The 25,112-nt window shown below is 37.0% G+C and overlaps 2 protein-coding genes across 3 annotated transcripts; both read left to right on the top strand.

The window, feature by feature from the left end:
* LOC18591878 (disease resistance protein RGA2) lies at window positions 586–4,977 on the top strand. Its single transcript, XM_018126402.1, has 2 exons — window positions 586–4,439; window positions 4,589–4,977. Exon 1 carries the CDS (start codon window positions 947–949, stop codon window positions 4,436–4,438), a length of 3,492 nt encoding a protein of 1,163 aa, XP_017981891.1. The 5' UTR covers window positions 586–946; the 3' UTR covers window position 4,439; window positions 4,589–4,977.
* LOC18591877 lies at window positions 5,251–25,015 on the top strand. Of its 2 annotated transcripts, XM_018125696.1 has the most exons (28): window positions 5,251–5,691; window positions 6,025–6,184; window positions 6,565–6,657; window positions 8,029–8,128; window positions 8,321–8,492; window positions 13,855–14,029; window positions 14,318–14,446; window positions 14,568–14,688; window positions 14,785–15,170; window positions 15,285–15,896; window positions 16,953–17,021; window positions 17,789–17,902; window positions 17,981–18,226; window positions 18,642–18,689; window positions 18,807–18,950; window positions 19,413–19,574; window positions 19,664–19,726; window positions 20,666–20,776; window positions 20,884–20,967; window positions 21,073–21,120; window positions 21,350–21,424; window positions 22,131–22,226; window positions 22,451–22,531; window positions 22,621–22,692; window positions 23,140–23,184; window positions 23,316–23,399; window positions 23,518–23,621; window positions 24,415–25,015. In XM_018125696.1, exons 1-28 carry the CDS (start codon window positions 5,486–5,488, stop codon window positions 24,524–24,526), a joined length of 3,912 nt encoding a protein of 1,303 aa, XP_017981185.1. In that variant the 5' UTR covers window positions 5,251–5,485; the 3' UTR covers window positions 24,527–25,015. The 2 variants fall into 2 exon arrangements, with proteins under 2 accessions (XP_017981185.1, XP_017981184.1); XM_018125695.1 differs by having other exon boundaries at window positions 14,568–15,170.

Genomic DNA, 25,112 nt, shown 5'->3' with positions numbered 1-25,112 from the left:
TAAGCTGATACGGCGCAAAAGAATGTGCTATTACTAATTTTGTCTTGTAAAATACCACACAACTTATGGAACTCTTCATTACCCATTTTCAAGCTCATCCTGACAGGCAGGGACTGATCATTTTTCTTTAAGTTTATTTTCCTGCACCTTCAATGCTTGCAATAACAGTTTGTCATGCAGCTGTCGCGCATCCGTTGGTCTATATACTCTATGGTATTCTAGTTGTCTGACAGAGACAGCCTCAGCTTTCAACCACTCCTAAATCCTATCCTTTTAAGTCCTCCTCCGTTCTGATTTTTCCCTGTTACTGTAGCAACTAGAAAGGGAAATTATTGGAGAGGATAACGCTCTTGTCTGCTCTCTGGATTCACCTTTAGGCTTTAGCCAAATCCAACATTCACGGATGCAGAAGTATTTAGTTGACATTTTAATTGCCTTAAATCATTTACTTTGCAGGCTAATAAATGGGGCACTGATTAACAAAGAAAAGGAACTTCCTAATTCGTTTCTTTTTTTTCTTCTTTAAAACAAATGGTAAGTCTGTTCTTTTTCCTGTGTTGTATCACTTTGTTTGGTGGTTTACTTACTCTTGTGTGCTTTTTATATTCTTCTTGTGACTACAGATGAAGGAAATGTAAAGATGCAGGTTAACGTCTTAATCCGCCACAATTACTCGGAAGCACCCAAGAAAGAAATACCGTCTTACATAGATAAAAAGCGAAGAGTCTTCTGAAGTCTCCGCGTTCCTCCAGCCACATGAAAAGTAAATATAGTAGTAGTAGTCAAATGACAGAAATGTTTCGTTCTGTTGAGAGCACCAAACAGGAGCCATCGTCATAAATTATAGTCTGAGAACCTGGAGGAGGCTCTGCTTCTTGGACCTGGAGGAGAAATCATTTCTCTCTTACATTTTTAACCTACCTCTTTTTCCTACTTGCTCCTGCACATGGCAGAAATAATTGTGTCTCCTCTGCTACAGGTGGTCTTTGACAAGTTGGCCAGTCGTTTATTACAAGAGATTGCTAATATACTTGGCCTCAAGAAGGAGGTTAGGAAGCTTCAAAGATCTTTATATGTAATACAAGCCGTGCTTGAAGATGCAGAAGAGCGACAACTGGCCGATAGAGCTCTGAGAATTTGGCTGACAGAGCTCAAGGAAGTTGCTTACGAGGTGGAAGACTTGCTTGATGAGTTCTATTTGGAAGCTATGCAATCCAGGAATCAGGGTGGCTTTGCTGAACAGGTACGCTCTTTCATTCCCTCCCTGGCACGAGTAGCAGGTTGTATGGATTTGTCAACTAGATTACAGCAGATCAAGGAGACATTAGAAGTGTTAGCAGAAGAGAAGTCTAGTTTCAATTTAAGAGAGATGGTCACTAAAGGAGGTAGCAGGAGACGAACGGCAAGGCAAACTGGCTCCTTTATAATTGAATCAGAAGTTTTTGGGAGAGAAGAGGATAAAGATAGGATAATAAACATGTTACTGTCAAGCAATAGTTTTACTAAGGGTGATATCTCTGTTGTCTCCATTGTTGGTTTAGGTGGTCTTGGTAAAACAACTCTTACTCAGTTACTCTATAATAACGACAGAGTAGCGGCACATTTTGATTTGAAGATCTGGGTCTGTGTCAGTGATGATTTTGATGTAGGAAAAATCATGATCTCGATCATAGAATCTGCCAGCAAAAATAAATGTGACATCTTTGGGATGGATGTATTGCAGTTTCGACTACAAGAACTACTATTTGGGAAGAGATACTTACTTGTATTGGACGATGTGTGGAATGAAGATGACAGTGAATGGGAGAGGTTAAGAATGTCACTGAGAAGTGGTGTGGAGGGAAGTAGAATTATTGTCACTACACGAAGTAAAAAAGTGGCACTGATGATGGGATCTACTTACACATATCAGTTAGAAGGTCTATCTGATAATGATTGCTGGGCTTTGTTCAAGCAACGAGCTTTTGGCAATAATGAAGTAGAGCACCAGAACTTGATTCCAATTGGTAGGCAAATTGTGAAGAAGTGTAGAGGTGTCCCTTTAGCTGCAAAGACTCTAGGAAGCCTAATGCGGTTCAAAAGAGAAGAAAGAGATTGGTTGGTTGTCCAGGAGAGTGACCTTTGGAATGTATCTCAAAGTGAAAATGGAATTTTACCTGCCCTAAGATTGAGTTACAGTCATATGCCATCCCATCTTAAAGCCTGCTTTGCATATTGCTCGATATTTCCGAAGAACTACATAATCAAGAAGGAGAAGTTAATCCAGCTTTGGATTGCAGGTGGTTTCATTCAATCGCCAGAAGGAAGGAAGTCACTGGAATTTATTGGAAATGAATACTTTGATGATTTGGTGTGGATGTTTTTCTTTCAAGATATTCAAAAGAGTGAAAATGGCAATATAATTGAGTGTAAAATGCATGATCTCATTCATGATCTTGCACAATCAATAGTGGGAAACGAATTCAATATGCTGGAGAATGATAATATAAGAGAAGATTTATGCCAAACTCGCCATTCATCAGTGGTTTGTAATTTCAGATTCTATGCAATTCCAGAAGTTTTATATGCAGCAACAAAATTACGAACCCTCATCTTATTGTTCCCAAAAGGTGACCTTGGCGAACTCCCCTCTAAGATATTTTCAAGTTTTAGATATCTGTGGGTCCTTGATATAAGCGGTAGTGGGATCAAAAAGCTGCAGGATTCAATTTCCTCCTTCATATTTTTGAGATATCTTGACATCTCCAACACCCATATAGAGAATTTGCCTGAAAGTGTTTGCAGACTTCGCAATTTACAAGTGTTGAACCTTTCTGGTTGCTATAATCTCATCGAGTTACCAAGTGGCATGGCCCAAATGAATAAACTGAGGCATTTGATACTAGATGGCTGTGAGAGATTAACCAAAATGCCAACTTGGATAGGAAGACTTCTGTATCTTCAGACGTTGTCGATGTTTATTGTTGGAAAGGAAGTAGGCCAACACCTGAACCAGCTGCAAAATTTAAACCTTGGTGGGGAGCTTCAGATTAGAGGATTAGAGAATGTAAGGGATGCAACATATGCAATGAATGCTGACTTGGCAGCAAAGCGAAACATTCTGTCATTGAAACTATGTTGGGGAAGTGTTTTTAGTGGTCTAAATGGGAATTTTGCTAATGATGACATGCAACAGAAAGTGCTCGATCACCTTCAACCACACGGGTATCTGAAAAAGTTGTCTATAAGAGGGTTCGGAGGAATCCGTTTGCCTGGATGGATGAGTATTTCCAAACTTCCAAATATAACTGAACTTGTGTTGGTTAACTGCAGGAGATGTGAATATCTGCCTGTGTTGGGTCAACTTCCCTTCCTTAAGGTCCTCTATTTACAAGGGATGAATGCAGTGAAGAACATTGGAAGAGAATTCTATGGTGATGGCACTGGGACATTGTTTCCGTCATTGAAAGAGCTAACACTCATGGATTTCCCTTCTTTAGAGTTCTGGTGGAGTTCCAAAAAGAAAGAAGAATTCCCTTCTTTGGTCAAACTAACACTCAGCAAATGTTTCAGGTTGCAAAACGTGCCATGCTTCCCATCTCTTCAACATCTGGAGCTACGCAGCTGCAATGAGATGGTACTACAGTCAGCATCTGACCTAACTTCCCTAAACATCCTTGTCATTGATGATTTTGCAGAGCAATTGATTCCCTTGGAAAATTTGCTCAAAAACAATGCTCTTCTCATGTCTCTCAAGATTAGTTCTTGCCCAAAGCTTCTCTCGATCCCTCCAAGTTTAGGAGTGCTTGTCAATCTGAGATCACTAGTGATACGCTGGTGTGAAGAGCTATATTCATTACCTCGAGGATTGCAAAACCTCACCACCTTGGAGTCTTTGGAAATAATTGAATGCCATAGTCTTATTTCCTTGCCAGAGGATATACAAGGCCTGCACTCTCTTCGATCATTGTCAATAGAGAACTGCAGTAAACTCATGTCCTTGCCAGTAGAACTGGAATTTCTAACAGCCCTTGAGCACTTGACTATAATGTACTGTCCAAATTTGGCTTCTTTACCTGACAGTTTCCAACATCTGTCCAAACTTAAGAGCTTATCGGTTTTGAACTGTCCAGAGCTGAAATGTCTTCCTGAGGGGTTACGATGTGCCACCTTAATGCAGAATCTAGAAATTCGTAGCTGCCCTGGTCTGATGGCTTTGCCAGAATGGGTATCAGAGCTTACCTCACTCAGATCTTTGGCATTATCAGATTGTGACAATTTAACTTCTCTCCCTCGTGGACTGCAATCTCTTGGTTCCCTTCAGCATTTGTCTATTCTAGAATGTCCAACTCTGGAAGAGAGGTGCAAGAAGGAGATAGGTGAAGATTGGCCTAAAATAAGTCATGTTGCAGATGCCTATATTGGATCACGAGAGTTTGAGAGCAGCGCAACTCATTGAGGTCTGAATATTTTTTCCCTTGATTGTTATCCGTCATATCAGTTCTTTATTTTCCATTACTTCATTTTAGTTGGCGAAGCAACATAACAAATATTATCTCTTAATAATTGCTAAGAGTTTCTTTCTTGTCTTGTCATGAACAAAATGCAGATTGAGAACTACAACTGCTTACTGATGCAGTTGAATCAGAGACTAATGGTTTGAGCATTTTATGTTCCTGAAGATAGTTCTGCACATTCCCATCATGTTAAAGAATTCCCTTTCTTTTTTTTCCTACATTTCTGTAAATTATGGACAGTGTTGATATCAGTCCCCCAGGACAACTTGTGTACAGTTAGCCTTAGGGCATGGTACCGGATTCTTACTGTAGAAAATATTGGATGACAGAATCTGATGATGTATTGATAGTGGCAACAGACATCAGGTTGCTAAATTTCCTTAATTATTCAGAAGAAATTATTTTCATATAATCTTGTGTACAAGATTTATTGTGGACCCTGAACCACTCTTTATTAAGCTCATGGAGAAAATGAAAACTGCTAAACTGCCAATCAATTGACTAATTTTTATCTTTATTTATTTATGAAATTATGTACGATTTAATTTAATTTTTTATATATATATGGACGTTTTAATTTTGCTTCTTTTCCCCTATATTTTATTTTTTGGAAGGATAAAAAACAAAAGAAAAAAAAACAATTAAGAGGCGCAATTTGCCAGGGGGCGCATGTTAGCGACGCGTGCGGCAAACGAGCATTAACGCAACGTTCAACTTACAAAACCCACTTCAAAAGCCCACTTCGACCCTATCTCCTTATAACGAGAATTCAACCTCTCTCCCACGACGCCAGAAAATTAAAAAAAAAAAAAATTCAAAATTTCTAATTTTTTCTCTCTCTCTGACCTCCCAAAAATTTTCATATGCTCCCTCTACTCCAAACCCCTTCACCCCTCGAAACCCTAACGCTTTCCCCCTTCTAACAATTCCACCCAAAATCGATCAAAATTCTACAGAGGGAAGCTGAAGCCGAAGCCGAGGCGGAAGCCATGGCCATTGCAGATTCTAGAGACCAAGCCCTCTCTCTCCTCACCGCCGCGAACAACCACGCCGATTTGGCGGTGAAGCTTTCGTCACTTAAACAGGCTAAGGATATTCTTTCCTCTCTCGATTCTTCCTCCGCTGCCGATCTCTTCCCGTACCTCGCCGACCTCCAGGGTTCTCCTGAGTGCCTCGTTAGGAAATTTCTTCTCGAGTGAGTTTAAAACCCTAATTATGCTCTTTCTTTTATATTAGTTCTTTACAATTTTGTTTTCTTTTTCTTAAATGGTGCAGCTGCATGCTTAACTCCTTCGTCTATCAGTTTTGAGATTACGCTGGTGAATGAGCTGCGTTTTTTGTGGTTTGATTTCATGTATTGCGAATGTGCGAAATTGGAAAATCTTTTGTTTAATTTCCTAGTTAAATATATAATTGCTGATCTTATTGCTTAGCAAGGCTCACTTTGCTTTGTTATCTCATTTTCTGTTGATAGGTTTCTAATGCTGTAGCTGGAATTTTATTCTATTCTTTTGTCAATGGTTGGCAGGATAATTGAAGATATTGCATTAAGAGCGATTGAGCATTCTTCTATACTAGTACCTGTATTAGTAGCGTTTTTGAAGGATAGTGACTCTGATGTTGTAAGGCAATCTATTGTTAGTGGCACAAATTTCTTCTGCAGTTTTTTGGAAGAAATGACATTGCAGGTTTCTCTCTACCTTTATAAGTTAACATGTAGTCCAAACTTAGTCAAATATTTATTAATGATTTTTTATCCTTTGCTGATAATATTTTATGTCTCCATGTACAGTTTGAATGCAATGCTTTTAGATTTTGAACATATATGTTTTGAACTATGAAAGATTGCTGTTGGTTTTGGATTACTGTTTTGTTATCATTTAGAGTGCATGATAATACGCTAATGCTTAGCAATGGTTTCTTTTCATTTTTAATGTCGATAACCCAAACAAATAATGGTAGGATCTCTTGGTCATGCTTGTCATATTTTCTTATTTGATATATCAGTCTAAATATCTAGTTTTCTTACCTACTCGTAACATTGTTCAATTTTTCCTGGAAATTATAGTTTCAGCAGCATGGTAAAGTTGACCGGTGGCTTGAAGAACTATGGATGTGGATGGTTAGGTTCAAGGAAGGGGTGTTTTTCATTGCATTGGAGGTATGACATATCCACTTCGGCTTCGAAATTCCAAACAAATGTGGGCTAATTTTCAGTGGCTTACTGCATTTTCATATTTTGACCAATTTTTGATAAATTGAAAGATTAGATGCTGAAGTTTTAGTACTGAATTAATATTATGAAAACTTTTTGGTTTGCTATTGAAAATTTATACACTAAATAGATTTTGATTGAGTTTCTTCAAAAACAGAGATATATGTTTTTATAGAGATTTCACATCTAACAAGAGTTAAAAAGTGGCATAAAATAAGATTTAATTAAAACATTTGGGTAACATTATGAAATGATAGCGTTTTTAAATATTATTAAAGAGAATGCATTAATTAGGTTTTAACTACTTAAAAACGTTTAGCAGGTTTCATTCAAAATTTTCGATTAATTAGTGTCCAAAATGAGTGACCAAACACATTTTAAATCTTAAATTTGAAAATTAAAAATTTCAGCAGGTTGAAAATTATCAACGAATTATCAAACAACACTTTGTTCTGATGGCCTTCATTCATTTAATATTGGATAAGTCTGTTCTTTTTCTTTCCTTCTTCCATTCCCTTGGGGAAAGTGGGTGGGTGAGTGGACTTGCAAAAAGGAGTAGCTTTTGAGTGAGCAGCTTCTTAAGGTTAACAGTTAGAAACAGTTACTGGATTGCATATTAGGTTTCCTTTATCTCCATGTTCACACTACAGAGAAACTGTATGTTAGAAAGCTAGTTTATCTCTTTTAGATATGTGATCAAAGTGACAAACCGTAAATTTTTGGGTATTTCACTCTTAACACTTATTAGATGAGAGAGACAGATAATTAGATGTTTTAATTTGAGGTGCTGATGGATCTAGGAGAAAAGCTTTTTGAGCTGAGGTACATATCCAAAGGCATTCTTTAAGCATCTAACTGTCAGTGACGATACATAATGTTCATAACTTGATACCTTAATGTGAGCAATAGGTTCTGAATGCTGGTGTAGGAGATTGTGCTTTTGGGATGGGGATAAAAGGTGGGAAGATTGCCATTTGTCAATGTCTTATTATTTGAAGGTTCTACAAACCAGGATGACTAGTCAATTCTGGCCCCTTCTGAAAAGGGAAAAGATGTTTTGCTGTCTTTTCTTTTTCATTTTCTCCTTTCCTTTATTATGTTGGTGGTATTTTTCTACTTGTTTTTGTATACTCGTGTGCTTAACATGTAGGTGTTTTTTCCACTTGCATTTTCTTTTCTTTTCCTTCATTTTTGTTACGCTTCTGGAAATTTATTCAGTTCTGTGGATAGAGCATTATTTAACGTTATAGCTGAAATAAGTTGATATTTTCCACTTGCTAATCATGTGCAATATGTTTCTTTGATTTGAATTTGTAGCCTGTTCCAGTTCGGACAAAGTTGCTGGCGCTGAAATTTTTGGAGACCTATGTTCTACTCTTTACATCTGACAACGTTGATTCTGAAAAAGTTGTTGAAGGTATTTGCAATCCGATTGTTAAGTGCTCCAAAGTTCTCTAGGACATGATTTGGTTCAATCCCATAAAGCCATGTTTGACTTTTTGGTTCATTCATACGATTTCCATTTTTTATATCATTCACAGGACTTCCATGTTGATATATTCTAGTGGCTGGTTTCTCTAGAAACTTATTTCTTTTAATGTTTCTCTAGCTACCAGAGGAAGTAGATGGACTTTTAATGTATCATGGCTAAGTGGTGGTCATCCTGTTTTGGATCCAGTTGCGCTAACATCAGATGCGCACAGGACTCTTTACATTTTACTGGACATGTTACAATCAGCCAGTAGTCTCCCTGGGTCTGTGACAATTACTGTTGTCAATTGGTGAGTTTTCTGTCACCATTAGTCAATTGTCTTTATTTGTTATAGAGGTTAGAGCCTTCTTCTTCTGAATTTATGGTATTTTTTTTTATTTTTTGGCTTTCTTGTTGCATTATTATTGTTAATCCTTCTCACTGCCTAGTTTTTGATAAAATCTGGAAACTTGGAGTTTAATTGCTTGATCATCTATTATTTTACCTCAATGTTTAATGTAGGATAAACATAAGATCATAATTTAAAAGATGAATTTTGCTGCAGACTTTCCTTAAGAATCTTGTTAGACAGTTCAAACCTTATGCTACCTATTTGTGCAGGTATTACACCATTAATAAGTTCATTCCCCCACCCTTTCCCCTCTTAAAAAAAAAAAAAAAACCCTTTAAGAGATGACAAAAAGGAGGGGTGGGAATATAATCGAATTTTTGAGGGGGTCATAAAGCTGTACATCATATTGCTAACTTTTTTGTTTATTTAGCTTCATAGATTAGGACATATAACGGTTTGATTGGACTTGGAGAAAGAAAAACTGTTTTGTTCATTTTGGAGTTAATCAGCATGTTCATCGAAACTTAGTTGATCAAGAGTGCTTTACAGGTTGCCCTTTGCTTATTCCTGTTAAAGTTAGAGCTGGGAGCTTTATTGGCAGCTTCATTGTGCTTTCTTTTTCTTGTATCATTAGAGTCCAAGATGATATTATGCCCTGCCATATCTGAAGAGCACTTTCTTTCAAGCTAGAAGTTGACAGTGTCATGTAATGCTACTTTTCCATATGCAAACTATTGATTGCATTTCCTATCCATATCTGATCAATGAAGGTATTAAATTTTATACATATGGGGACTGCACTGCATTTGGCATTTGCCCTCTGTTTGACCATCTTTAAAAGTTTTGGAGGGATTGCTGAAGCTTGGAAACAGGTTTTAGTGCAAGTTCAACTGCTTGTTTGTGATATCATTGCAGCATGCTGTCCAGCTCTCTTTGAGGAGTTAATGGCCTTGGATACTGCTGCATTGCTGGTTCAGATATTGGGAGTTACAGGCTAGACAGTGTTCACATTTATGTGTACTATGGAGCACCATTGGCCAATGATAGGAATGGTTAAGCGGTGGATATAATGGTCAACTTGTGCTGAGAAACTTGGTGATCAGGCAACGCAGTAAACTTTTAGGGAGATCATATTATTATTTAGGTTTCTGCTGTATATTTGTGCAGCTGAAAATGTGCAAGCTACTTTAAAATGTATTGGTTATTTGACAACAGTTGATGCACATTAAATAGTTTAATAATCAAAATTCGTTTTAACTGGGGATTATCCCGCTAAATCTGCCATGTTTTCATTTTGAGGTTTCCAATTTTTGTTATATTTTATTGTCGTGATGCTGCATTCATGGAGCTAAGTTTGTTGGTTTTATGGTCAACAGTAATCCTTAAGACTACATTCTCTGCAAGCTCTTCAGCTGTTTGGATATTGGCTTAATTGCCTTTTTCTTGTAACTACTTCTCTTGGTAGGTATTGATTGGCCTCTTTGACCTGGTTCCTTGAAATACATTGTACAGCATAGGCATGGAAGTGGTTGGATTCAAAACTTTGTTGCTTTCCAAGAAAATTTTGTAGAATAACCAATGACTCTTCCTGTGATGTCTCAACCAGTTTCTGTCTGCACAAAGGCAAGCATTTAGATTACATATAAGGTTTTTGCTTAGGGCATGCAATTCAAAGTTTTTATCCATGGAGTAGTATTTTTAAGCATTCAAAAAAAATGTTAACAGATAATTTAGAATTTTTCCTCTCTCTTTTTCAAATATACATATTTTAAAGGGTCACATTGTGCAGATTTTTTATTCCAAAAGGGAAAGTGCATATAATGATTTTTGTACCGTTATCATCAAAACTGCCAGTTTCCTCTGAGCTTTGATCTTAGCAACTAAATTTCTTTCTTTAGATCACTTTAATCTCCAACCTTTATCATATAGGTGAAAAATGTATTATGTTCATTCACAACTTACCACTAGAAGAGATTCAAGAATTTGAAAGATAATCCTCAATCTGGTTACTTGAAACTTGTTTAAAAATTTTTTAAGAGTTTTTGTTTGATGAGATGGTGTGTGCTTCCTACTTGTCCTTTAGTTCATTGCTGCTAATATAGAGTTTATTTGTTTGGCATGTAAATGTATGTATTGCGAGAACCAAGCGCAGCTAAGTTTGCTGGTTGCACCATCTTTTGTATGTTGAGCAGGTTTGCATGCATGGTTGGTGGATATGCAAGAATTACATTTGCTGTTTTCTAAAAGGATAGCATCTTCAATGAAATTGAGATCCTAATTGTTTACGTTATGGGATACCTAGCAGCTGGGAAAGATGGGAGATATTTTGATATATATTGAGTATCTGGAGGACTTAACTTTCTAGAATGATCAACAATAAACAAGCTTCGAAATGGTCAAAGAAATTGTGTCCACTTTTAAAGCCTTTATTAGAGTAAATAGTATTGTTTGTAAGTAGCAAATACTATGATTTATCTATGAAATTCTTCAAATGTTAGAAAATATTTTATGCCAAAAAAAAAAAATCCTTGAACTCTGTCAAATTTGGACTGTAATTTATTGACAATATTGAGATGTTGCTTCACTGCATGTTACATACTTAGGCATGAATTTGAAAAAAGGTCTGCAAAAGATTTCTTGTTCATGTGATGCTATCTGTTGGTTGGTTTTTCTGTGTGCTGAATTCTTCTGTGTATTGATTGGATATTTAAAACAGGTTTTTTTGGTAGACATGCCTCATGGCTCTATGGGCATGGTTATTACTAAGTTAATGTTATTCTTTGGGGCTTCAGTGGTTGCATCCATTGAGGCACCTTCTATCTGGGAAATCAAAATGTAAAACATAACAATTCTGATTGCTTAATAATACCTTTTTTATGTGACTCCCTTGAGGCAGTATCTGCAAGGGTTGGCTGCATGTCTGCTGATAGTGTGATGCATGACTATATACCTGCTAATTTGCATTGCAGGTTAAATTCCTCTAGTTGTCAGTGAAGTTGGAGGCTGATATGCCATGGAAAAAATGGATTTTTTTTGCTTCCAATGTTGCTATTAGACTGTTTACTTTTCTTTTTTTTTTCTCTCCCCAATTTTTATACTAGATTGTAATTCTTGTCATCTGTTAAGTTTAAATGCTGACCTGAACTCATTGGGTTGACTTTTATTTTAGTTGATGTCTCTTTGTATTAACTAAAGTGTAAGCTCTATGTACTTAAAATAACCATGAAGCCAAAGTGTTCAAGGTCTGAAGTAGCTTGAGTCATTGATGTTTTAAATGGCATTCCACCAAGGATTTTTTAGGGAAGTGATTTTAACTTTTGGGTAACAAAGTGATTGCTTATATGTGTCAAAAGATTGATCAAGATTTTCTAGATGTGACTTGACCTCTTTGTGAAAATATAACCGTGCTCTGGAAATGCAAGCCTTTTTTGTATATGGTGAACTAATCTAGTAGCATGTTTTTAGGAGTCAATCATTAGTAATTAGGTGAGTATCATGAAGTAAATAGTTTTACTTCCAGTGAGGTTTGAATTGTTTAAGGATTTTCTCTTTGTTCTCTCACTTTGGAACTGCTTGAAATACATGCTCAGGGCATTTTTTGATCATGTTGGTTTTAATTCCTGTAAGGCATATGGAACCCTCCCTTTCTTTGCTCTTCATTTATCTTGGGTCATATGCTGTTGTGCTCTCCTCAGATGGACATTATCTGTCCGTTTGTTAACAAATATAAAGGAGTTAAGCATAAGGAGGAAGGGCTCTCTCTCTTTCATTCCTTCCCAATTGTGTATATGATGTTCCATTTGTGCATTTGTGAGGCAGACTTCCTCCATTAAGCTGTATGGGTGAAGTCTCTGGTTGGTTGAATTATTGAATTATTGGTTCAAATTGAATTATTGGTTGAGATCTCTGGTTGAGAAACTAGAAATATATGCGGAGAAAAAACTAAAATGGCTAAAACAAAATCCATTGCACTTGGAATTTATTATTAAAAGGGTTTCTTTTGTGGAAGGACTCAGAGTTGTGGTGACCAAATGGATGATGGAGGTTGCAACAATAGCAATTGACTGTTAAGAGATGTTGGAAGGGCAATGGCGTTGGCTTTCTGCATGTTCTTTGCTGGTGATAGTGGTGGGATTGGTTTTTCATTACAATGCATGGCATTTGTTTTGGAATCTGCAAATGAACTTGTCTTGGGTGCTGCAATAGCTTTAAGAGACCTAGAAGTTTGAATTGATTAGCTTAACTTTTAAGAGATACAGGTGTATCTATGGGTCGTGAGATATGTTCAAGTTCGATTATTGAATTGTTTTATGTTACTTCAAATGGAAAATAGTTGAAAAAGAAATTCGATTATGGTAATAACATCTGATGATTGTTGAATTAAGTATTATATTATTGTTAAGTGTGCTCTGTTGGTAGCCACATGGCAGTCAAGTATTTGCTGTCACTAGTTTTCTATGCTTTATTTCTGGTCTACTGTTCCTGGATATCCTGCAGAATAGTTAAAAAACTTGTTCCTAAATGTTGGTTCATTGATGACATTTCAAATAAGATTCTAGAGAAATATTTGCTCTACTGATATAATGTGGATGAATGTGGGGAACTAGCTTGTTCTACAGAAAGCGTTAATGGAAAGTTTCTGGTAATCAGTAGAAAGCTTGGCTTTGCTGCAGAGGTTTGCCAGAGCAAATTATAAAATGTTAGAGACAGGGAGCATCCAAATGAATAGTTGATTTCTGGGAAAGGTTATCTGTCTCTTGGGTGAAAGCTAGTGATTAAAACAGATATTTATGTCAATAATGGATGGTTAACAAAGGGTTTCTTTTTCTTCTTTTTTGTGAAGATGTATACTCATTTTAGCCCTTTTTCTTAGTTAGCTTGTTTTGGAGTTGCAATTGCTTTTGTGGTTTCCTTTAAGCTTGGGTACATCTGATGTACTGTTTTTTAAAAGCTTTATTAATGATAAAGAAAATGGGAGTGATGGTGGTTATTAGCTAATTGTGGTTCTTTTGAAGTGGGCTCCTAGGAGGAGTGAGTCAGAAATAATCTTCCTCTTTAGCAATTTTTTTCTATAGTACTAATCTGATCCTTGAGATTGGTATGAAAAGCTAACCTTTATCTGGACTTGTGATCGATTGCAACAACTAACAAGATGTCTCAACAATTAACTGTCGTTTATCTTTTGTCTAGAAATAACTATAGATCTTAGCTATTATGTTTTCATATTTGTTTGGTTGTGAGGAATTTGAATTCTTTTTCCACTGCTAGATCTACTTTTGTTATTATTTTTCTATAAATAATTGCCTTTTTTGTTTGACAGTCTTGCCGCCATAGCAAGGAAGAGACCCCTCCACTATGGTACTGTTCTTTCTGCACTGCTTGATTTTAATCCAAACTTTGAGACAGCTAGGGGATGCCATAATGCCAGTATCCAGTATTCCTTGAGAACTGCGTTTTTGGGATTCCTGAGGTGTACTAATCCTGCTATTATGGAGGTACGTTTTTAGAATTTTTTTCAATTCAGATACCAGTTACAAGACCAAATGATGCTTCTTGTAGTAGCTAATTTGTTATTTACATTATATGAATCAGTCAGAATATGGTATCCTAATATCAGTGTTTTCTACTTCAAGGCCAAAAGGTCAATGGAAATATGTACTACAAAGGTTTTTTGACAATTTGTGACTTGTTGCATTCAAAAATGAAACTTCGGCCTGTGTGGCCAGTAATTATTAACTTTAGATGCTGTTCAATTGACAAGTTGGGTATTATTTGATTCTCAGTCGAGAGACATATTGCTTAGAGCTCTACGAGCAATGAATGCTGGGGATGCTGCTGATCAAGTCATCAGACAGGTTGAGAAAATGATAAAAAGTAGTGAGCGTGCTTCACGGGAAACTCGTCCAGGCAGGGTAATGATCTTTTCCATAAAAACTGTTTTGTACATAATAGTAATAAGTTTCTTTCAGTGATAAGAGTTAGTATTTGGTAGCTTTTTCCTGTTTCCCATGATAAATAGAATGTCTTTGTCAGGATGATCAATCGTCAAGCCAAGCAGCTATTTTAGGGGATGTGTCAAAGAAAAGGTCTATGCCTCAGGATAATGAAGAACCAAGCAATAGTCTTGAGATGGTCTCCAAGCGCACTCGCTATGGTCTCAATTCCCACTCAATGTCACCTATTCAAATAAATGATTCTGGGCAGGATTCAGCTTCTGTTAATGGACTGCCTCCTAATGTTCCTCTTTCAGATGGCCATTGGACTCCTGTTGAGCAAATGATTGCAATGATTGGTGCCTTACTTGCTGAAGGAGAAAGAGGTGCTGAATCTCTTGAAATTCTTATTTCAAAAATTCATCCCGATCTGCTGGCTGATATTGTCATCACAAATATGAAGCACTTGCCTAAGGATCCTCCACCTTTAACAAGGGTTGGAACATTGCCAATAAATCAACAAGCTGGTTATGTAAATAGTCCGGCTCAAGTCTTGCCACCTCCTGCTCCAACAAATTCTTTGCATCCTCCACTTTCCACATCACAATTGCCTTTTACCTCAGCTGCTACAACCAGTTCATTATTATCTGATACATCAGTTGTCAGTAATTTTGCTGCAGATTCCAAACGTGACCCAAGAAGGGTAACCACTTTTTTCTGTCATCATTTGTTTCTTTGAAATTATTTTATCCTTTCATAGGTTTAGTATGTTTATCATTTTATTTAGTCAAATGGAAGTTAACACTAACTTTTTCAGGATCCTCGTCGCCTAGATCCACGACGGGCTGCTGTATGTGTTGGAGTGCCATCTCCACCTGTTCTGGAGGACACTGGTGCTGCACTGGCTGAGTTTGATGGTTCTATTTCTAGTAAGCCTTTTTCAGTACCAGTTGTTGAAAATCCCCCTGTGCATTCCATGTCTAACATCCAAAGTGATGACAAGATCATCGAAGGTCCATTGGTTTCTGGTGTTGAGCAACCAGGTCCCGAAGGGATTGTCCTGGGTGGTGTGGAAGACATTGTTCCAGTTCTAGAGGTCCAGACTTCTTCCAAACGTGCACCTTCTCCTCCTCATACAGTTGATGGAGATTCAGCTGAAATGAAGGCAGATGCTGAAGCCAAATATGAGACTGATGCATCATCTTTTCCAGAGTCTGATCAGAATTTTCAGGCTTCTGAAAACTCATCTTCTTTTGATGAGACTGGTCGTGATTTACCTGTACTACCACTATTTGTGGAGCTAACTGAAGAGCAGAAAAGAACTGTGAGAAAATCAGCAGTCCAACAGATTGCTGAATCATACCTGCATCTTCATTGGTCAGATTGTAGTCAGACACGCAATGCGTTACTTGCTCGACTGGTTGCTCAGGTGACAGGCTATATTTTTTTATTTGTCTCTCTTCTTGGAATGTTTGCTGCTCTCTCTTTATCTCTTGCCAGGCTTACTATTGTACTGTTTTTAATCTCGAAACAGTATATAGCTTACATACTGCATAATGTATGGGTGGCAGATTATCATAATAGATCTGGATTTCTAAATGAAGGCATAAAGTTTGTTCTGAGCATTACCTGCTCAACTTATGTGCTGTAACCTCTCCCTTCACCCCTTCATTGCTCAGCATCTAAAATTACTTGAGAAGAAAGACAACCACCTTGCATAGAGCAAGAGAGATTCAAATATTAAATAGATAGGGTGCCAGAGGTTCTGTGGGAATAGCTGTCTGCTTCAAGGAACAATAGGCTGATGGCAGCTTTTATAATATAAGCTTTTCTATTCTTGTTTAATGAACTGCAATTCAAATGCTTTGCAAATATGCTCATCACTGTGTATTGACCACTATTAACATAGGGCAGGTTTGGGGCAAATCTACCTATGTATTACTTATTTATTTATTTTTGGAACAAACTACCTACGTGGTATTCATGTGCATAGATTCAAGAAAATGAGGGATTCTTAGGCTTATGATTGTGGATAACAAGGGTTTGATATGGTCAAGTTATGATGGGAAAAGACAGACAGATCCTTCTCTCAGTAACCTAAACCTAAAATGAATTAGTGTCATGGATCAGATGCCTTCTAAAAATGTACACCTTTGTCCCAAACTGAGAGTCTTAGTTTCCTTTCTGGAATATTTTGAAGTAATTTCCTCTTCCTTTCTGGATGTGTTGAAATCCTTCTTTTTTCCCCCTTTCCCAAATTGATTTTGCCATTCCCTAGACTTGACTTTGCCAAAATGCTCCTACCTTGTACAACTTGTGCTCTTGAAAACCTACTAAAATTGCATAATAATGAATAACATCAAGAATTACGTTTGATGATTTCATAACTTTCAGATTCTTAGACTAATATCATAATGCTATGTATTATTAAGTGCCTGTGTCAAATGATCTATACAAAATCAAATGTGGTTATGTTTGCTTTCAGATTGATGGTGATGATGACATCATTGTTATGTTGGGAAAGCAAATTGTTGCAGATTACCAACACCAAAAGGTATTCGAGTTTTAATTTGGTACTTCTTTTCTGTTTTTGATTTTTGCCTTTCTCTTACTTTTGTTTCTTACTACCATTTTGAAGTTTTCTAGCGGGTGGTATAATAGCTTGAGATCTCTCTCTCTCTCTCTCTCTCTCTTTCTCACACACACACACACACATACACACTCACACTCACACATGCACAGACACGCATGCACACACAGGCATGCACATTTTTAGCTGTGTGGTTCTGTTTATCACATGATTTACATTTTATGTGATCCATTTGTTATGACACTTTGCTGTCTGAGACTGGTGTTTTGTTTGGTCAGATAGTTTGCTTTGGATTAATTTTACAAAGTTAACATCCTAATAAGCTATTCTGTTCTTATGGGTGTTTCTTGTTGACTGTTCATTGTCTTTGTGCAGTCTTGTGCGATAACTTATGGTTGTATCTCAGTTCTTCATCACATCTACTTTCTTTTATTTCTTGTTTATTTGTTGGTCTAGAAGGAAAATGTGAAACCAATTTTATTGTTTATTGAAGATTTTTGCTTAATAGACTCAGTGCCTACTATAGTGGATGTTATACACATTTAGTTCCGAATTTTACAGATTGTTGTTTTGACATTCAAATATAGTGGTTCTAGGCTGTTTGTCTTGGTCAAATGAACTTGCCTGTTCAATCAATCCTGAAATTGTATTGCATTTCTGTTTTTTTGCATATTTTGATTCCTCCCTTTGGAACTTTTTGTAACATCATGTTAATCTGTTACGTTGTTCAGGGTCACGAGATTGTATTGCAAGTTCTCTACCATCTATATTCTCTTACAGTCTCAAATTCAGTTGATAACTCTTCATATTCTGCTGTTCTTTATGATAAATTCCTCTTGGCAGTGGTAAGCCCTTGTCTAACTGAAGCAACCTTGTAACCATTTTTTCTTAGAATTGGATTTATCTAATTTGCTTTTCTGCAGGCTGAATCTTTGCTGGACACTTTTCCAGCCTCAGATAAGTCATTTAGTAGACTTCTTGGTGAAGTTCCATTTCTGCCTGATTCGGCCTTGAGACTATTAGATGATCTCTGCTATTCTGATGTATTTGATGTTACTGGAAAAGAGCTTCGTGATGCTGAGCGTGTGACGCAGGGCCTTGGCGCGGTGTGGAGTTTAATTTTGGGACGTCCAAATAATAGGCAAGCCTGCTTAGGTATAGCATTGAAGGTAACTTGGCCACAACAATCTTGTAGTAAGAAATTGGTCATTGGTTAGATGCTTTTATCTACATTTGTTGAATGCCTGTCTTAAATTTCTTCCCTTTTATTGCTAATGTTTACCTGTGGGAGGGTCCACACTTACATTACAAATGTCATTCAGATTTACTGGGCTATAATATTCCATATTCAGTGGTATGTTGTACTTGGGAGGAAGTGCAACAGGACAAAATCAGTTTGTAACTTTCCAGATGGTGAACAATTGTTCCCTCTGTTGTTAATGCACATTTGAATATTCAAAAAAAAAAATTCACATTCAGTGTTGAAGCATCATAAATGCACATAGCCCCACTGTAGTTATATTTTTGACCATGATTTATTTTGTCTTTCTGTTGCTCATATTTGTACTTGTTCCTTGATGGCAGTGTGCTGTCCATTCTCAAGATGACATTCGAGGCAAAGCTATCCGGCTGGTAAGAGAACTTGCACCTTTACAACATCCTGTCTCTCTGCTATCAAGCCTTTCAAGATTTTGGCTTCTGGTTGCAAAGACAAGTCCTTTCTCAGTTTTTAAAGTTTATATTGCACAGGTAGCAAACAAACTTTATCAGCTGAGCTACATATCTGGGGAAATTGAGCAATTTGCAACGAATATGTTGCTGTCTGCTGTGGATCAGCGTGCTGCAGGTGAAGAGTTGTTGCAGCTTGCGTCCATTGACGAAAAAGGCGAAAGGGTTAGATATGTGTTCTCAAAACCCCTTCTCTGTTTTCTTTTCTAATTGTGCCAAACTTCAAGATTTAGCTGGTGGCTAATGTAGATTTCACCACCATTAGTCCTATGGAGTATTTGTGAGATAAAGTTGGATTGATATTTTAGTACTTCTGTTGGTGTTTGGTGCATAACTAGCAATTGTTTGTTGCTTATTTTCAAGGTCTATATATCACTCATGCTTAAAAACCTGTGTGAAATTTATTGTGCTTTGCTGTCAAGTTCTACTTTGTAAGTTCTCTTGCATGCCTTGCCCTGAGGAACTGGGCCATTTTGTTTTAGCATATGTCACCATTTGTCAGTCTAAGGAGCTCCACAACCTACATTTCTGCATGTCCCAGTTCATGAATACGTGGACTTTGACAAGTCTTAAATTTGTTTTAATTTCTGACTTTCCTTAGTTTTTTTTGCAAAAAATTTTTCTTAGGGTGGAAGCGGGGACACATCTATTAGTGGCTCCAGTCTTTTAGAGCCCGGAGCTTCTGGAATTGACTCCATGGGTACAGAATCAACAAGCAATAGTGCTTCAGTAGTGTCATTTCCTGAAGCTCAAAGACTCATTTCTCTGTTTTTTGCTTTATGTAAAAAGGTTTGCTTCTGCTGACTATTTCTTTCCCTCTTTTTATGTGTCTTTGTGTGTATTTGTAGATTGTTAATGGATTTTTTCTTTTCTTTCAGAAGCCTAGTCTTCTTCAACTCTCATTTGATATTTACGGCCGAGCTCCAAAAATTGTAAAGCAGGTATGTGTTGTCTGTTGCTGTATTATTCTATCATTTAATTATTGGGACTAGATTAAATTAGGCTGCTTGTCAATGTAATCTGTTTTCCTGTGAATTGGAGTTGCTGTAGCTTCACTGAAAATAGTGCATGATTTGTAACTTGGCATCTGCTTCTGTGATAGTCATAGAGTAACTGCCTTTGTTCCCTGGAAATCGCATAGGTCGTAATGTGAGCTGGTTTTAATAATTTACCTAGCCTCATTAAGTCTCTCTTGTCAGGCACTTCATAAGATCAAGGTTTTTCTGAGCTGGCAGCAGTTAGTTTGATTTGAAAGTTCAAATTAGGTCCTCAAGCATGTGTGATATGAATATAAAACTGAAATGCTTGTAGGTAAGATCAAGTTCTAAAGCCAATTGGTGGTTTGATTTCCATCTAAAGTAAACCTCGAATCTTGGTCTTTCTGTTGTCTAATAAGTGTTTTAATTAGGTTCGCTCTTTGGTTGTGAATGAAGACTGAGTTTAGTTTAGGTCATGCTATCATGAAGTTCAATCTTTATGTTTATGGCCCTTGTTTGGTGCCAGTTTTACCTCCTTGTTGAATACAAGCCCATCAGAATGAAGTTGTAGGGTGCGATATGGAATTCTCTTTTCTTTCAATATGTAACTGTGAAAAATTGTGAGAATCAGTGACTGCCTTTGTATGGGAACCATAAATGCTTGCCTATTCATATGTGTAGTTATAGAAAAAACTTGAGAGGTTCTGCCACATTGGCCGTCTAGATTGGCCGCTTGCTCCACATTTAACTTTCAAGGAAATGGGATTGTTTCTCTTGACCGAGAAACTTAGTTGTGATCGAATAATTGAACTTTCCTTTCCATCAATGTTGTAACTTTATTTAATCATAAATGTAACTGTCAGTGGTACATTCATTTGTAATCTTGATTTTTGGCTAATACAGGCTTTTCATCGCCATATCCCTATTGTAATAAGAGCCTTAGGTCAGTCTTATTCTCAGTTGCTCCGAATAATATCTGACCCACCACGAGGAAGTGAAAATCTTTTGACACTGGTAGGCTCTATCTTCATTTCTGTTTTGAAAATCTACTTCAACGTTGCAACTCTATTTCTTCTGTTTATACTTGAATTACACTGATAGTGGTTTTGTCTTCTGGCAAGGTGCTGCAAATATTGACTCAAGAGACAACCCCTTCTCCTGATTTAATAGCTACTGTTAAGCATTTATATGAAACTAAGCTAAAGGTTTCTTTCCCAATATTCAGAGCTCCTCTATTTCTGCCTCTTACAGTTTTTCCTATGATTATATTTGTGCCATATGAACCCTTGTAGATGAATGTTTATTTGCAGGACGCTACCATCCTTATTCCAATGTTATCTTCACTTTCCAAGAATGAGGTTTGTTCTGAATTTTCCTCTTTTTCTTTCTATGTTGAATTACTTAGAAGGACTGTGTATGTTCATTGCATTTCAAAAATAAAGAAAAGATGAACTATCAGTGGTGTTGATCTGAGTTCACATTGCACTTCCATGAAATGGCTCCTTGAATACACTTGGCAAAATAACTTAAATTTTTCTTGCAAAAGTGGCATTATTCAAGTTGGCTATAACCATTATTTGTTTTCAGGTGTTACCTATTTTTCCACGGCTTGTTGACCTTCCATTGGAAAAGTTCCAGCTTGCACTTGCTCACATATTACAGGTACATGTGAATGCTCTATTTTCTGTGATTTTTGTAATTTCTTTTTTTCATTGAGTATGATAACTTTTTCCCTTACTAGTTATTTTCCACTTTTAGACATGAATTGTCAGGGCACATCGCGTCTGTATATTTGTGTAATCTTACAAGTGGCTTCACATTACTATGTTTTATCATTCTGAAGGAAAAAACAAGACCTTTTTAGAATCAACAAGTTTTGAAGATAGTTATTTTGGCTTACGAAATGCTCTTGAATTTAAGTTCTTCCTTGGCTGAGATATGTTTAGAGGATCTTGATATTTTATTTGGGTTCATAAACATCATCCGGAAATAACAATAGTTGTACATTTTCATTTTATGAAGCCGGACCTTTCTGAGCCACTTTAATGCTGGTTTTATTTTATTCCCCTTTGGATACTTAACTTTCTTTGAAATCTCAGGCCCCTTGTTGTTGCCACTGTTGCTACAGGGTTTTTTGTATTTGCCTGTTTCTTTCTCAAATTTTGCCTGTTAAAATGTTCAACAATATTTGTTGCATCTGCATCCGGGCATTATTAATTAATTTCTTTTTCTATGGGAAGCAAAGAACTAGGTAAAAGTAGCAAGAGTCTTAATTTATGGTTACTTTTTAAGTCTTTGCTGAGTTATAATGTTGATATGTAGAAAGACACTGTAATGCAAGGTTTTCTTTGATTCTTGGTTCTTCCAGGGTTCAGCTCATACAGGTCCTGCCTTGACCCCTGCCGAAGTGTTGGTTGCCATCCATGACATCATTCCTGAAAAAGATGGCCTTCCACTCAAAAAGGTATGTTGTTTATATAACTGGATCTGATGGTTTTACTAATTAAAGACACTTCAAGCCTGTGCACAAACAGATTTATTTAATACTTTAACCAAATAGGATGGAGTAAAACTTTGACCCACTACCACTCTGCAAAGTGTTGTTCATTTTGAGGACGCACAGATGTTTGTATTTTCTTCTACACTGTTACCCTAGTTGATATTTCTATATGGTTAAAAATTTTCCAGATAATGGATGCTTGCTCAGCTTGTTTTGAACAGCGCACGGTTTTTACACAGCAGGTCTTAGCAAAGGCCTTGAATCAGATGGTAATGTATATGTCCTCTGTTATCTGGGGTTATACCATGATTACTTTTATAATTGTTGTAATGTTTTTTCTTTTCTTAATGAAATTCAGGTTGATCAGATCCCACTTCCCCTACTTTTCATGCGAACAGTTATTCAGGCAATTGATGCTTTTCCTACCCTGGTAGGTCTTATTCTTTATTCACTTCATTCACATCTCGGTTCCAAATCATGTCCACTGCCTGGTAAAATCTTGTGTGGCAGTTTCAATTTGGTTTTATGGATGTTTTTGCAAATTATGACATTCTTGACCTTCATCTTAAATTATATTGATGTTGTCATCTGTTTATTAAATCATTTATGACAAATTTCTGGCTGAGCCTCTTCGAGACTCACAACTCCAAAACCAAGTGCCACTGCATGATCAAGTTACTTGTGTTGATTTTGCTGCATTGCTTTTCATTACTTTTTCTTATGTTTAAGGGTTTGTTGAATAGAAAATTTTTTTGTATGCCAAAAGTCATTGTTAATGCATGCTTTGATATGGCATTGGCTATGGCATGAATGAAATCCAGAAGAACACAAAAATTGACCCAATATATGTCTGAGCCCTATTATGTGTTGTATCCAGGTTGATTTTGTCATGGAAATCCTATCCAAACTTGTGAACAAACAGGTCAGTGACTCAACATATCATTTACCTTTGTGAGCTTTGGAAACAAGAACTGCACAACCACACTGGTTAACCTTAGTTTAATAATTGGCATGCCAGGGGGCAAATGATATTCTGTCTGTTATTGAGTGTAGGTATGGAGAATGCCAAAGTTGTGGGTTGGGTTCTTGAAGTGTGTGGCTCAGACACAACCGCATTCTTTTCCTGTATTGTTACAGGTACTGCTGGTTCTACTACATATAAACTGCTCTTTTCCCAAGTGCATATGGAGACCCTGCAGCTCGTTGGTCATTATGTTTAGGTTAACACCTTTCTTTTCCTGTTTGGTGATTGCAGTTGCCACCTCCACAACTTGAAAGTGCACTGAACAAATATGGTAGCCTCAGAAGTTCCCTAGCTGCTTATGCAAGCCAACCAGCTACAAAAGGTTCACTGCCTAGGTACAGTTCTCTAGATTCTAATAATTGGGAACCTGCCCTGTGGCAGAAACTGGAAAAGAAAAGGAAAGAAAATGCTGGTTTCTACACTTTTACTTCTTTTTGGTTCAACTAGTATTTCATAGATCATTCAGGATGCTTATCTGGTGCTCTAGTGCAATTACTGTTTTTTTTTTTTTTGAAAATTAAGAAATTCATTCATTAACAAGGAATTGAACAATTCCCCGTAAGAAAACAAGTCAGCTCCGGATTTTAGGTTGCTATCAACCCATATCAACTTAAAATCCAGGCTTTGCAACTGTACACAAAACAAAGTATCTCAACCAAACCCATCCAAAAAATCCCTTCCAACAAGAATGGTCCTGTACATCAAATCAACCTACATACAAAAGATCCATCACATCAAAATAAGACTGGTTTCAATCAAATCAGTTCTGCATGGATTAACTCATTTCAGCTGCAGCCTTGAAGCTTTAAGCACAGGAGAACCAGACCCTTGCAAAACATATCAGGTCTCCAACCTCTGGTGCACCCTGCTTGAATCCCCTAGTGTGATTACTGTTAACAAGGCACTGTGAACAAATGTTGGGTCATTGGCCGAAGAAACAAAGAACAAATTGTTGGTTCATAAGATGCTTTCACCTACACTATTGGGAAAATTCTTGCTGGGTTATATTCCTCAACAAATTGGTGGCATTTAGTGGATTTTTAAACATAGATATAGTTCATATAGTTTATCATTTGCATTTGCATGCTGGCTCTGTATTGATTTCTAATTGCTTATACTATTTGGCAGATCAACACTTGCGGTTCTTGGTCTTGCAAATGAATCACATATGCAGCAACCCCATATGTCAACCTTGCATCCTTCAGACACTTCCTCAGTTCAGGGAGCAACTCTGACATGATAATTCAAAGCTGTTCAGAATTTTAGAATGGACCAGCTGCACTTCAAGCTGTTATGTGGATCTGATCACCGCGTCAGTCTTGATGCCAGGGTTTGATTCACTGAGGGAGGAATGTAAAGATTGGACCTAGCATATGACCATTGCTCAATCCGGTATGAGAACTAACTCGTTGCTCATAAAATAGCAATTTCTAGCAAGGGGTCACCATTCAAGAGGACTCCCTCCAGCTGCTTGGAAGATTGTACCATAGTTCCCTTTGTATTATTTCTTTTCCTTTTTGAAATTTTGAGAACAACTTACCGCCAAATTCTGGCAGATGTAATTAACGTGTGTTTCACTGGGTTGATAGCCCCCCAAAGCACATAAAAGGTTATCAATGGTTCCCTGCCAAAGGGATCCTATATTCTCAAGAACCTTGAGTTTTTGGTCAAGGGACAGTTCGATTTTAAGAGGAAAAATGAATGTCAATATATCAATTGGTTCAAGCAATTGTCAAAAGTGGTTCAAGCCTAATAATACGAGAAATGAGCTTGTGAATATTCCTGTTGTTTCGAAATTTCTTTTCCATTTCCACCCCCTCCCCTCG

This window comes from Theobroma cacao, chromosome 8 (genome assembly GCF_000208745.1).
Source record: "Theobroma cacao cultivar B97-61/B2 chromosome 8, Criollo_cocoa_genome_V2, whole genome shotgun sequence".
NCBI lineage: Eukaryota > Viridiplantae > Streptophyta > Magnoliopsida > Malvales > Malvaceae > Theobroma > Theobroma cacao.
The sequence above is the reverse complement of the archived record's forward strand: the minus strand, read 5'-3'. Positions and strand labels throughout refer to the sequence as shown.

Excerpts from the sequence above, each read along its gene's own strand:
- LOC18591877 (XM_018125695.1), top strand. The coding sequence starts at position 5,486 with ATGGCCATTGCAGATTCTAGAGACCAAGCCCTCTCTCTCCTCACCGCC. Across the intron at positions 18,227-18,641 it reads GCTTAGGTATAGCATTGAAG|TGTGCTGTCCATTCTCAAGA; the intron begins GTAACTTGGCCA and ends CCTTGATGGCAG. Across the intron at positions 21,425-22,130 it reads CACTTGCTCACATATTACAG|GGTTCAGCTCATACAGGTCC; the intron begins GTACATGTGAAT and ends TGGTTCTTCCAG.
- LOC18591878 (XM_018126402.1), top strand. The coding sequence starts at position 947 with ATGGCAGAAATAATTGTGTCTCCTCTGCTACAGGTGGTCTTTGACAAG.